The sequence below is a fragment of the Schistosoma mansoni genome (genome assembly GCF_000237925.1).
Source record: "Schistosoma mansoni, WGS project CABG00000000 data, supercontig 0144, strain Puerto Rico, whole genome shotgun sequence".
Classification (NCBI taxonomy): Eukaryota; Metazoa; Platyhelminthes; class Trematoda; order Strigeidida; family Schistosomatidae; genus Schistosoma; species Schistosoma mansoni.
The window spans coordinates 535,663-549,098 of record NW_017386043.1 but is presented as its reverse complement, the minus strand read 5'-3'; the positions used below and the strand labels follow the sequence as shown (position 1 = coordinate 549,098).

The 13,436-nt window shown below is 41.4% G+C and overlaps 1 protein-coding gene across 1 annotated transcript; it reads right to left on the bottom strand.

Annotated features, from left to right (window-relative positions):
• Positions 1 to 709: 709 nt before the first annotated feature.
• Smp_162420 (hypothetical protein) lies at positions 710 to 2,069 on the bottom strand (the record flags this gene model as incomplete). The annotated part of the gene is made up of 2 exons (XM_018799642.1): positions 710 to 821; positions 2,014 to 2,069. 2 exons carry the CDS (start codon positions 2,067 to 2,069, stop codon positions 710 to 712), a joined length of 168 nt encoding a protein of 55 aa, XP_018646591.1.
• Between the last annotated feature and the right edge of the window lie 11,367 nt (positions 2,070 to 13,436).

Here is a 13,436-nt window from a genome sequence, read left to right as displayed (position 1 = left end):
AGTTAGTCACTCTAAATATGATTGGTATAATCCTAGATGTGTATCCAGAGTAATCATGTTGTGAGAATGTAAATATGCCCCGTAAACGTGGATAACAAATATTTTAGAGTTTCACTATCACGACATCTGATGAGTGAGAACGAGAAGTATGTATGTGCATCATTGTATTTGTGTGCGATCTTTGATGTATCACAACAATAGAGAACAAGACGGGATCAAAGCAAAATTTTTAGACAGCGGTTTTACAGTAAGTAGTAGTGATTGTACAAAATCAGTGAAATTTTGAAAAGTGAGAATAATATTGAGAACTAACCACAAAATAAAGTCGTGTTAACTATCCCCATAAGCCTTAAAAATATGAGAATTTATAAAAAGTGGAGTTCTTCATGACGCAGTCCTCAGCCTTCATCGCTTTTTACTTTAAGACGATTAAGCAACTGTGGGAAAGTTATCTGTTTTACTCTCTGCCAATGAAATCAAGATTTCGAGACCCATACACTGTATGTCACGTAGGGTAATATTACAGGGCGGCCTAAATTCACTATCTGAGTGGATGTATAGATGACCACCAGAAGTTGATTCTAATGAGAGTGTGTGGTCCATATAAATGTGACAATTCACATAACTACACAGTAAGTGAAGTGGTGTTACCCTGAGTAATTGAAACCGGAGGGCCATGGTCAGGGAGTAAAAGGGTAATTTACTGTTATCATGCTCGCTTTTTTAATAGATCAAAGCTCACCGGTTGCAAACTCATGCTTGTCTTGCGGTACGATGTCAATCGGTAAATAATATCGTCATCTAAATGATCTACAACCGCCCTTGCGATGAAAAGTACCTGTAAATTTCCGCCCTAAAGTACCTGATTTCGATAACATTCATAGTTCCAGTATCACTTTCTTTCAAAATAGACATTAGCCTTACTAAATACATCTGTTAAGCTAATATCTATATTCTGTATTTTAAGTGATCGATAAAGACCAGTCGCGCCATGTGCATCTGCTGTTTATTTCCACTTTACTCCCATTCTCGACTGTTTCGTCATACCTTTGAAAAATTAAGTTGTTGTGTTCAGTAAATACAAACTTATTTGCTTTGATTGATATAAGGGAGGTCATGACACGTTTGAAAGGACTTCATTAGTATTTTCACTGAAAAGCAAAGGGATCTCGCAGACCGATGTACGGTACTACATGAGTATCCTCGTATTACTAGTGTTTCATTAAAGCGAGTAAATGCGTTACTTGCATATCATAAGGTATCCGAGTAAGCAACTATGAGATTAGACGCATGCACGGTTAGGATGTGCGTAACGCGCGTCCATCTATCAACTGCCGTGACACGTCACGGTGGCTAGAATAGGTTGTGAGAAGGCCCGAGTCTCTAGGTTTTCCAAGAAAATAACGAAGATGTGTACTGTATCACTTAAATTGATTACATATAAACTAGATGCTGAGAGGCTCGTGTTTCACAAATTCCCTACGACTGTTAACCTGATAAAATAAGATAGCATCAGATTTACGAATTTACTCAATAAATTTCATTAACCATGGAATCTCAAACAAATATTTACACTAAGTTTCCACTTAAAACACGCATTGGTAATGCTAGGCTGCAGTCCTTTTTATTTTTTTAAACCAAAGGGTAAAAAAAGTAACTCAAAAAAATACTGGAAATGGTTGTGAAACTAAAGTGTACGTCTAGCATGCTTTTAATAAGCTTTTGAGAAGCTACCGTAAGTTGAGGGCCATCGTTCCAACGACAAAAAATTTTGTAGGATCTGTGAGGGCTCACTTCTGTTGAATTCTAAATTAAAAAAAGCAATGGCTTTGGTCAAAAATGTGGAATGGGTAAATAAACGAATTACATGTTTTTAGGCGAAAAAAATAATTACTCAGCTGTGATTTACCCCGGGTTCGTGAATATTAGTTTAAGATCAGGTCAATTGCTACAACTTGTGCGAAGCATAGTATGTGCCACTGCCATTAAGCCTTAGCGGCCGGTAAGACTTACCTAACATAAGACAAACGATATTGTTCTGTGACTGAAGACGGCAGTCGCTTACTCATAAAAACATAGTTTACAGTGCAACAAACAATATTCACTGACGATCTACTTGAAAGTAAACAACAATGTGATTAAACTTACCAAGACTTAGGATATCATTCTAGCATTCAATACATGTCCAGTGTAACTCAGTCGGACGTGGCGAATGAAAAATACAGCCAGAGCAAAATTAACAGCATAATACACCATAATGTGACAAATTAAATGACCACATGAACGTAAATACGACCATTATTCCGGCTTGGGGCACATTAGGTTGACGTGACAACAGTGCGTTTAAAAACCACCCTTTAAAAGCATCGGGAGTTAGATTCGTGCGAAATTCGTAATACCATCCTGTTCACTCGTCGCACTGCATGACACTTTCCACAGAACATCGGCAGCCTGGGAACTGGCAACTGCTCCTTTGAACTGTCCAGCCATCAATCAGAGGTTTTCTAAAGAAACTAGACCAAAGATATATTCAGAGACATAAGAAATTGATGACCAGAAAAAGTGGAAAACTACGAATTGTTAGAACCGAAGTACGAACAAATACTAGGAGTCAATCCGCTCAAAAGTACCGATGACGAACTACTCTAAAAAAAAGATATACTTGGCGAATACTTTAACTGACATTAATTAAACTGAAATGATAACAGCAGTTTTGACACGTAATTTACTATCAAAACTATAACATTAACTCAACCAGGAAAAATGCCATTGCCAGAACGCGTAATACCAATAACGTCTACTGATGCATTCAAAGCGAGATTGAATCTGCATTGTACTACAAATTTCAAGGATTGGCATGGGTCCGTTGACACCTGAAGTATGAAGACTTGCTCTTCAAGGTCTTTGTACAATTTAAATGAAAAGCCTAACTTAATATCACTTGAGAACTTCTACTTGTGTCCAGAAAATTAATTCCTACTCTTTACTTTTGCGGCAGGTTGTATTTGTTTTTTGGGTTCAAAGGGTGACCTTGAACAAATGCTTTTCGTTTCGAACCGGAAGTTCTTGGCGTGATTTCGACGTATGTTGGGTAAGAGGATCCGGATAGTCTCTAAGTATCTAGAATTTCATCTAGTCTAATAAACAGCATGGCTGTTGTGAAAATCGTTCACTGTGGTACAATGGAAATTTCAAATAAAGCGTAGGTGACTGGTTTCTGAACACCACCAAGGGGTGAACAACTTTCGGCTCTGGGCATCTCATTTGTGAAGCTTAATACACTTGCCAAATCGTTTTAAATAAACACTATGCTCAAAACGCTACCATTGGAGCAACTACTGCATTGCACTGCCAGTTACACCATTTCCTGGCTTTCAGTTCAAGAACTCACAAAACAAGCCCGTTGACTCAGTCTTCCTAGTACGTTGATGTAGACAGTCTCATCAACTGCCTGTTGGTGTTAATGGAAGACATCAAATTGTCGACGGCGCGTGTGTTTAGTTCTATCAATCGACTTCTGCGTAGAGTAAAATGATCGGATACATGACTAGAAGTTTCTTTGATGCAGCGTTCACTCGGCCGGAGTACTAGTTAACGTTGTCATACGACTCTAACTTTTCATCTGTGGTTGAGATAGTAGTTCATCCCTCGTCGAAGCTTTTTTTGTTTGCTTGCTAGTTGTATGTTTATATACAGCAGTATGTTGGATAATAGACTTGGTGGCATCACGTACTTTGTGTACATACTGAGAGTGTGGCGCATATGTATCGGATGCCCCTTTGTACCAATATGTATGTGTTTAAATGAATAAATGAAAACATACTGATAGATGAATTTTCTTGTTTTTGCTGGAATCTGCCATTCAGTCCTATCCGAACAACTAGTGTTTAGTCCTCGACGAGCTTATTATCTGTAGGGATTTCTACTTTTAGCCTTGTCAGTCAGTCAGTCAGCGACAACGTAGGACCAGGCACATATATGCATCGGTCCAAGTTGCCATACCTCGTTAGCACAACAAGATGAACACCGGATTCATAGAAATAGTTAATTTAGTGGTGATGGTATGTAAAGAAAGGTTGTATATAAGGATATAGTATAGGAAGGAAGAAAGTTGTGAAGCAATTTTAATCTTAAGGTTTAAGGGAAGATAAAGAGTGTATACACCTACGCCATTATGATCGATTCTGAGCCATGTCGCCTAGAGTCTCCAACCATTGGTTACGATAGTCACGCGGACCCCAACCAGCTAGTCTGCATCTACCAACATGGCTCAGACTAGAAGTTGGTGACTTCAAGCCATGTTTTGGTTTGGCCGCCCCTAACTCTCTTCCAACCATCCCCTACACTAGTCAACATTGCGCGTCGTGGTAATCGATGTTCAGGCATACGTAACTCTTGGCCCAACCATCTCAGTCGATGAAGATTCACAACCTCATCAACTGATTTACCATCATTCCCTAATACCCTGTGTCTAACCTCACTGTTACTTACCCGGTGATCCCAGCAGATGCGAGCAACATTTCTAAGGCATCTGTGATCAAATACTAGTAATTTACGAGTATCTTCTACTCTTAATGGCCATGTTTCACAGCCGTAAAGTAGAACAGAACGAACTGCTGCGCAGTATACTCGTCCCTTAATTGATAGACGGATATCTCGTCTTCGCCATAGGTGACGTAAGTTGGCAAAAGCCAAACGAGCTTTTTGAATCCGTCCGGAGATCTCGTCAGGCACCAACCCATTAGGGCTGATCAGACTTCCAAGATAAGTGAAGTTGTCGACGCGTTCGACTACTTCACTCCCTATCCTTAGTTCAGGTGTTGACGCAGGCCAGTCCTGGAGTAACAATTTACATTTAGATGAGAAACGCAACCCAAACATCCTGGCATTATTACTCAGTTCTAACAGAAGACTCTGCATTTTGCCAGTGTCTTTACCAAACAGGACTATGTCATCTGCGTATTCTAAGTCGCTTAGTGGAGCCCCTGGTAGGAGATCAATTCCTGAAAATTCAGTCGATGAGAGTGTTATTTCCAGCAACAGGTCTATAATGAAGTTAAACAAAAACGGGGATAGTGGACAGCCTTGACGGACACCACTTGAGGTTGTAAAATCATATGACAGTTCGCCATAAGCTCTCACTCGACTGGTAGTGTTCGAGTAAAGAGCCTTCACAAGGTTTATGTACTTCTGAGGTACACCTTTCAATGACAGACACTGCCACAGAACCTCTCGGTCTACAGAGTCAAATGCTGCCTTTAAGGCAAGAAAAAATATCATTGTCGGACGCCGATAAGCATGTCTGTGCTCTAAAACCTGACGAATAGTGAATATGTGGTCGATACAGCCACGACCAGGTCTGAAGCCAGCCTGATTTTCTCGTGTTTGCAGTTCACGAGTCTTAGGCGCCCGATAATTATTGAGGCTAGTATTTTAGATGCTATGTTAGTCAGACTAATCCCTCTATGGCTATCACAGGATGATTTTGGCCCCTTCTTATATATTGGGACAATCAGAGATTGTGACCAGTCAGATGGGATTACGTCCGTCTCCCAGATTTTAGCCAGAATATTAGTCAACCTAATCGCTAAAATTGGACCACCATATTTAAAGACCTCTGGTGCCAATCCGTCTGGACCAGCTGCTCTTCCTCGTTTCAGATTGGTTATCCCAACCGTTACTGCTACCTTGACGTGGTGGTCGGGCTTGCCTATCGTGATGAACCAATCGAGCTATACTGGTTGGAACAATCGTTCCTCAAGGTCCTACCATGCCAGGCAGGTCGTTTGAAGAGCGGTGAGACTAAAAGCAGCAAACCCAAGGTCCGAAGGCGAAGTCGTACTGCTGACTGTACAGATGTGTGACAGCAGTAAGATGTTTCCTTCAGACAACCAGCATGACAGCGATGCTGCCTTCTCACAAGGAGGGGTGGGGTTAGAAAAGGTCGACCCTGAAAATGCACACCTCGCCTTATCCCACGGATATCCGTCTCCGGCGGTAAGGTCCTTTGAAGAACGTAGCTAACACAAAAACTACCCACAAAAAGGTCGTGTGTGACCGACCTCAAGCAGTTGTCCCTTGGGCACTGCGGTCACGCTCTCAGGTCGTTAAGACCACTTCTAACCCGATTTTCTTTTTCCGGTACTTCGGAAAAAAGACGGAACCCTTATCTGCTCTCAGCCCAGACGTTTAGAATGATGGGCATAACACATTAAGGAGCAGTTCAGCTGGCCTTCAGCTACTGCACAACTACCCACTATTCCCAGACAGCCTGAATGGCTGGTCGTTTCACTTAAACTTGACTTCTTAATTCCGGTTTCTTTTATTAGTATGAAGAGTTGCCTGGTGTTGCCTACAGCCACTGCCTTTTCCATCTCTGTTGCTTTCGTTGCCCACCACTGCTCACGATCGTTCCTTAGACTTTTAGTTAACCTAGATCTAATTTGTTTACGCTCTTCGTCGTGTTCAGAAACTGATGGGATGAGTTTACGCGAATCCATCAGTGAAATAGACTTAGAAGAAATCCACTGGTTTTTTGGAGCCCTATGGTTTAAATAACGAATATATGTTACTGCTGTTTCCACAGCTGTTCGTGTGTCTTTCCAAGCAGCATCTGGGTCAGTCTCGTTTACAGAACTGCCTAGATGTGAGCTCAGTTGTTTCTGGAACTTACATTTGGATTTCTCGTCCTCCAGTTCAATCCTAATGGGTCTTCTTAGTGTACTTTTCCTGCGTCCAGTGGGGCGCAGACAAATGCGCGCTCGTATTAAAGCGTGATCAGAGACTAAACAAGTATTCCAATGCGAGCGACAATCTTCTATCGAGCCTCTCCAACGATGGCTGATGGCAATATAGTCTATTTGAGTCCATCGTTGGTTTGGTGCAGGTGGTCGCCGTGTTAGACGATGTCTCGCCTTATGCTTAAAATTAGTGCTTGCTAAAAATAAACGATTGTCTGAGCGCAGTTGCAACAGACGATCACCATTATCGGTTCGTTGAGCCGGAATACTAAAACACCCACCTAAATGTCTTTCTGTTTGATTTAAGCTGCCTACCTGGGCATTAAAGTCACCCGCTACAACTACTATGTCTGAGCGCTTAGCTTTCTGAAGAAGTTCAGAGAGTTTTCTGTAAAAGTCATCTTTTACTTCATCATGGCTGCAGTCAGTGGGAGCGTAGGCAGAAACGACGAAAAGGCAACGACGTGTGTCCCTATCCTTCCGAGTTCTTACGGAGCCATTCAGCCGGACAGCACACAGGCGACTGTTAACGGGGATCCATTCTAGTAGTGCCTGTTCTGCCCTTGTACTTAGTGCTATGCCTACACCTGCAAGTCCACGAGAACTAGCCAACGGGTCGCCAGATACACGGAGGGTGTATTTTGTTGGCTCTCCATTTTGGCGAGGTGAGATCAAGTGAATGACCACACTAGGATCCTGTATGTGTGTTTCGGAGACACAGCATACATCAATGGTACGAGATTCTAGGGTTTTGGCTAAGGAGGCCTGTTGACCGATTTGACTTAGGGTACGTACGTTGAAGGCTCCAATGTGTAGTTTGGAGCGAGGTTTTAGTAGACCAGGGACAGCGTTTCGCGCACCAGAATCATTAGCCATGGTGACACTTGAGGAGGAAACCGAGTGAAACGACCAGCCATTCAGGCTGTCTGGGAATAGTGGGTAGTTGTGCAGTAGCTGAAGGCCAGCTGAACTGCTCCTTAATGTGTTATGCCCATCATTCTAAACGTCTGGGCTGAGAGCAGATAAGGGTTCCGTCTTTTTTCCGAAGTACCGGAAAAAGAAAATCGGGTTAGAAGTGGTCTTAACGACCTGAGAGCGTGACCGCAGTGCCCAAGGGACAACTGCTTGAGGTCGGTCACACACGACCTTTTTGTGGGTAGTTTTTGTGTTAGCTACGTTCTTCAAAGGACCTTACCGCCGGAGACGGATATCCGTGGGATAAGGCGAGGTGTGCATTTTCAGGGTCGACCTTTTCTAACCCCACCCCTCCTTGTGAGAAGGCAGCATCGCTGTCATGCTGGTTGTCTGAAGGAAACATCTTACTGCTGTCACACATCTGTACAGTCAGCAGTACGACTTCGCCTTCGGACCTTGGGTTTGCTGCTTTTAGTCTCACCGCTCTTCAAACGACCTGCCTGGCATGGTAGGACCTTGAGGAACGATTGTTCCAACCAGTATAGCTCGATTGGTTCATCACGATAGGCAAGCCCGACCACCACGTCAAGGTAGCAGTAACGGTTGGGATAACCAATCTGAAACGAGGAAGAGCAGCTGGTCCAGACGGATTGGCACCAGAGGTCTTTAAATATGGTGGTCCAATTTTAGCGATTAGGTTGACTAATATTCTGGCTAAAATCTGGGAGACGGACGTAATCCCATCTGACTGGTCACAATCTCTGATTGTCCCAATATATAAGAAGGGGCCAAAATCATCCTGTGATAGCCATAGAGGGATTAGTCTGACTAACATAGCATCTAAAATACTAGCCTCAATAATTATCGGGCGCCTAAGACTCGTGAACTGCAAACACGAGAAAATCAGGCTGGCTTCAGACCTGGTCGTGGCTGTATCGACCACATATTCACTATTCGTCAGGTTTTAGAGCACAGACATGCTTATCGGCGTCCGACAATGATATTTTTTCTTGCCTTAAAGGCAGCATTTGACTCTGTAGACCGAGAGGTTCTGTGGCAGTGTCTGTCATTGAAAGGTGTACCTCAGAAGTACATAAACCTTGTGAAGGCTCTTTACTCGAACACTACCAGTCGAGTGAGAGCTTATGGCGAACTGTCATATGATTTTACAACCTCAAGTGGTGTCCGTCAAGGCTGTCCACTATCCCCGTTTTTGTTTAACTTCATTATAGACCTGTTGCTGGAAATAACACTCTCATCGACTGAATTTTCAGGAATTGATCTCCTACCAGGGGCTCCACTAAGCGACTTAGAATACGCAGATGACATAGTCCTGTTTGGTAAAGACACTGGCAAAATGCAGAGTCTTCTGTTAGAACTGAGTAATAATGCCAGGATGTTTGGGTTGCGTTTCTCATCTAAATGTAAATTGTTACTCCAGGACTGGCCTGCGTCAACACCTGAACTAAGGATAGGGAGTGAAGTAGTCGAACGCGTCGACAACTTCACTTATCTTGGAAGTCTGATCAGCCCTAATGGGTTGGTGCCTGACGAGATCTCCGGACGGATTCAAAAAGCTCGTTTGGCTTTTGCCAACTTACGTCACCTATGGCGAAGACGAGATATCCGTCTATCAATTAAGGGACGAGTATACTGCGCAGCAGTTCGTTCTGTTCTACTTTACGGCTGTGAAACATGGCCATTAAGAGTAGAAGATACTCGTAAATTACTAGTATTTGATCACAGATGCCTTAGAAATGTTGCTCGCATCTGCTGGGATCACCGGGTAAGTAACAGTGAGGTTAGACACAGGGTATTAGGGAATGATGGTAAATCAGTTGATGAGGTTGTGAATCTTCATCGACTGAGATGGTTGGGCCAAGAGTTACGTATGCCTGAACATCGATTACCACGACGCGCAATGTTGACTAGTGTAGGGGATGGTTGGAAGAGAGTTAGGGGCGGCCAAACCAAAACATGGCTTGAAGTCACCAACTTCTAGTCTGAGCCATGTTGGTAGATGCAGACTAGCTGGTTGGGGTCCGCGTGACTATCGTAACCAATGGTTGGAGACTCTAGGCGACATGGCTCAGAATCGATCATAATGGCGTAGGTGTATACACTCTTTATCTTCCCTTAAACCTTAAGATTAAAATTGCTTCACAACTTTCTTCCTTCCTATACTATATCCTTATATACAACCTTTCTTTACATACCATCACCACTAAATTAACTATTTCTATGAATCCGGTGTTCATCTTGTTGTGCTAACGAGGTATGGCAACTTGGACCGATGCATATATGTGCCTGGTCCTACGTTGTCGCTGACTGACTGACATAATTCCTTGACGGGTTAATAAAACAGATCTATTTCGATATCCATTGATCGAAAACTGAATTGAACGTCACATTTCCAGAAGTTGGCTGATATTTTTGAAATCTCACTCCACAATATTGTTTGTACGTTGATTTATTGGATAGTGGCATGGATTCACTATTATTCCAAATCCATGTTAGCGTTGACAAGGAGGACACGTTTCTAATACATTGTTCATTGCAAGTAGTTGAACCTATCTTGTGGATGAATGGTGGTTAACAGTGGAATCCAGGGCGCAATATCGAGGCAATCCTCATGGGATGCACATATGCTGATAAGAGACTGATCAATTGCAGTCCCAAACATCAATGGGAAGATTCAAACAACCAATACACAAATGAACTATTTTGTAGGTGTTGTTGCGTTTGTTTGTCTTCATTATCATACCTTTCACTTTACATCAAATAAAGTGGTGTTGGCTTTATGAGAAACTTTGGTTCTGAAAGATTTTAAAATCATCGTACCTACTTCCGAGATATTTTACAAGCCAGTCTATTTTTGTTGTTCCAAAGGGTAGGACAGTTCTTCCATGGTATGTCGACTTACTAGACACATTTTGATGGTATTGTAGGGGGTAACCAAATGGACATAACATGAACAATAAACTTCTCATTAGCGAGGTTACTAAAACATTCTGATTAGTGTTCACAGAGTAATTAAAAGGCAGACCTCTACATAAAACAGGTCTAAACTATGTAGTCCAGAGCAAAAATAAGACCCAAAATTAACCCATCTAATCCACAGAACACAATACCATATATTCTGGATATTCGTTTCAACTCTCTTATGGGACGTTTCGTTTTTTTTCGTAAAAATGTCGTGCACTTGGCTGCTACTTCGCAACTTCGACTTCGGTATAGTGAATAAGACTACTCTATACTCTTTCTGTGTCTGCGAACTAGAGTGAAATGTACAGTTTGTATGGAAGTTTTTTTGTTAGAAGTCTCAGAGGCATTGATTTACATTCAAGTTAATTCAGTTGTATATCAATTCAATAGTTACTAATTACAAAATTTCACCCAAACGAGTAGTTTTCATTAGACTAAAAATCAATAGATTGATCAATACAAGAAAATGAAACAACTAATAACAACTGAAAATTCACTGAAATTCGATAAATATAATTAACTCTGAATAAATTAATATGACGAAAATCCACTGATAAGTTGGCTGGACAAAATTACCCTAAACTGACTTTTTATAAGTTGTATTTAGGAGATATAACATTTCCAACTTTCTCACATCACATCACATTAATTTAAGAGATCAAGACTATTGTTTATGTACGCTATACACCACAAAATCCCCATAGAAGATCTGGGTAAGAGAAAATAATCTGTGTTAAATTTTAGATGTATTTTCGCCACTCTAGGTAATTAAATTCAATAACGCGTTTACTTGTTACTTTAATCTTTTATAAGATGATCAACTAAGTATTCATCATTTAAATTACTTTTTGAAAAATACATTATCAAGGTTGGTTTTATTTACATTTATTTGTTTAGTTGTTAGGTGTGAAGCTATAAATCTCTTGTATAATATTTGACATTTATTTGTAAGCCGTAGAATTCCATAACAATGTGCATATAATGTTCAAAAGTAATTTTTCATAGCGTCCTGCGTTCTTGTTCAGCCCAAAATCCCATGGTGTCTGTGAGATTTATATTTAATTTGACCGTGGATAAATTAGTAAGTACACCTGAGCTGAGATTAGATCGGTATTTTCCCCCACGCACACTTTGTAACCTTGCTCATCATGTCGTTTGATACAGTTGAATTATTTATATGAATTTCAGTGTGTTTACGTAGACAACTTGGTAATACTAGGAGTCAATATCTTAGCCGGAACAACAAATGCTTGAATTGTGACGATTTATTTCTCATATTTAAAATATGCTGCACTTCGTGCATATTTAATTATGTGATTTTCTCAAACTTGGTAAAAACGAATAGTATACTTACTTTTGGTTCATTACCAAGTTAATTATTGATTAATATTAAATCATTGATGTATATAGTCTTTCTAATTTTGGTTTGTTTTTAAGTATTATTAATATTATCATTTGTGTTGTAATAGTCTGTTATAACTTGTGGCCGAGTGGATGCCCTGTTAACGTATGACGTGATAAGATCGCCAATCAGAGAGCAGCGAATTATCGATCGGACCAGTGACACGAAAACCGTACGAACAGTCTAGAGTACCTACCGATCCTGCTTCTGCCTAGCCTAGCCAGTTAAGTCCAGAACAGCCTCTGCGGTATGAATCATTATATTTCAAGCATACCAAACAGACAGACCGCATCGTACCAATAAAATAGAAAATAACATGTGTACAAGATTCAGCCAAATGTGGCTGTGAATGTGGGAGGCAGTAATTAATAGACTAGGGATAACTGAAGAATGGTAAATCGTATAATAATAGTCTATAGGTCAAAATAAAGCTTATAATAAGAGGGACATGAATATGAATAGTTTAGTTATTTAGCAATTATACGATAAAAAATATATGCATAGTATCGGGGCATAACATAATCCATCAATCATAATTATATCAGTCATTTGATCTGTTTATGGGTTAGGTGTTCTTAGGCGGTCTTAACAATTTTGCCGTTGCTCCCAAGGCTCCACCGAAGAAACAGAAGGTTGGTAGTCAGTCTAGAAAAACTCAGGATTATAAAAATGTGTTCGAAAATCCTAAAAACCCTGACACCCGACCGTAGCTGCTACATTGACGTGGTGGTCGGGCTTGCTTATCGTGATGACTCAACCGAGTTATATTGGCTGAAACTTATGTTCCTGTATGTTCTGCCATACCAGGCAGGTCGATTGAAGAACGGTAAGACTGAAAGCAGCAACTGAAGCTCTGAGGGCGAAATCGTACTGTTGACTGTAGAGGGGTGTGATAGCAGTAAGGTTTTTCCTTCGGACAACCAGCATAACAGCGATGCTGCCTTCTCACAAGGAGGGGTGGGGTTAGAAAAGGTCGACCCTTAAAAATGTCACGCCTCACCTTACCGCACGGATTTCCGTCTCCAGCGGTAAGGCCATTTGAAGGACGGAGCTAACACGTTGAAAATCCCCCACAAGAAGGCCGTGCGTGACCGACCTCAAGCAGTTGTCCCTTGGGCACTGCGGTCACTCTCACAGGTCGTTAAGACCAACACTAATCCAACTTCCTTTTTAGGTCCCCTAGGAAATACCCTTCCACGGTGTGGGCAGCCGGGAAGTGATATTAGCCCTCATACCTGTAACGGCACACGAGACCAAGTTTGTCACCTCCTAAGAACTCTCTCATATCCACTACTAACCCTTCTCACGTCCTTTTATCACCTGGCACCGCTAGAGCGAACAATTCGAGTACACGGAACGTTATTCCTGGTCTCCTGAAACCACGCTCTAAACTA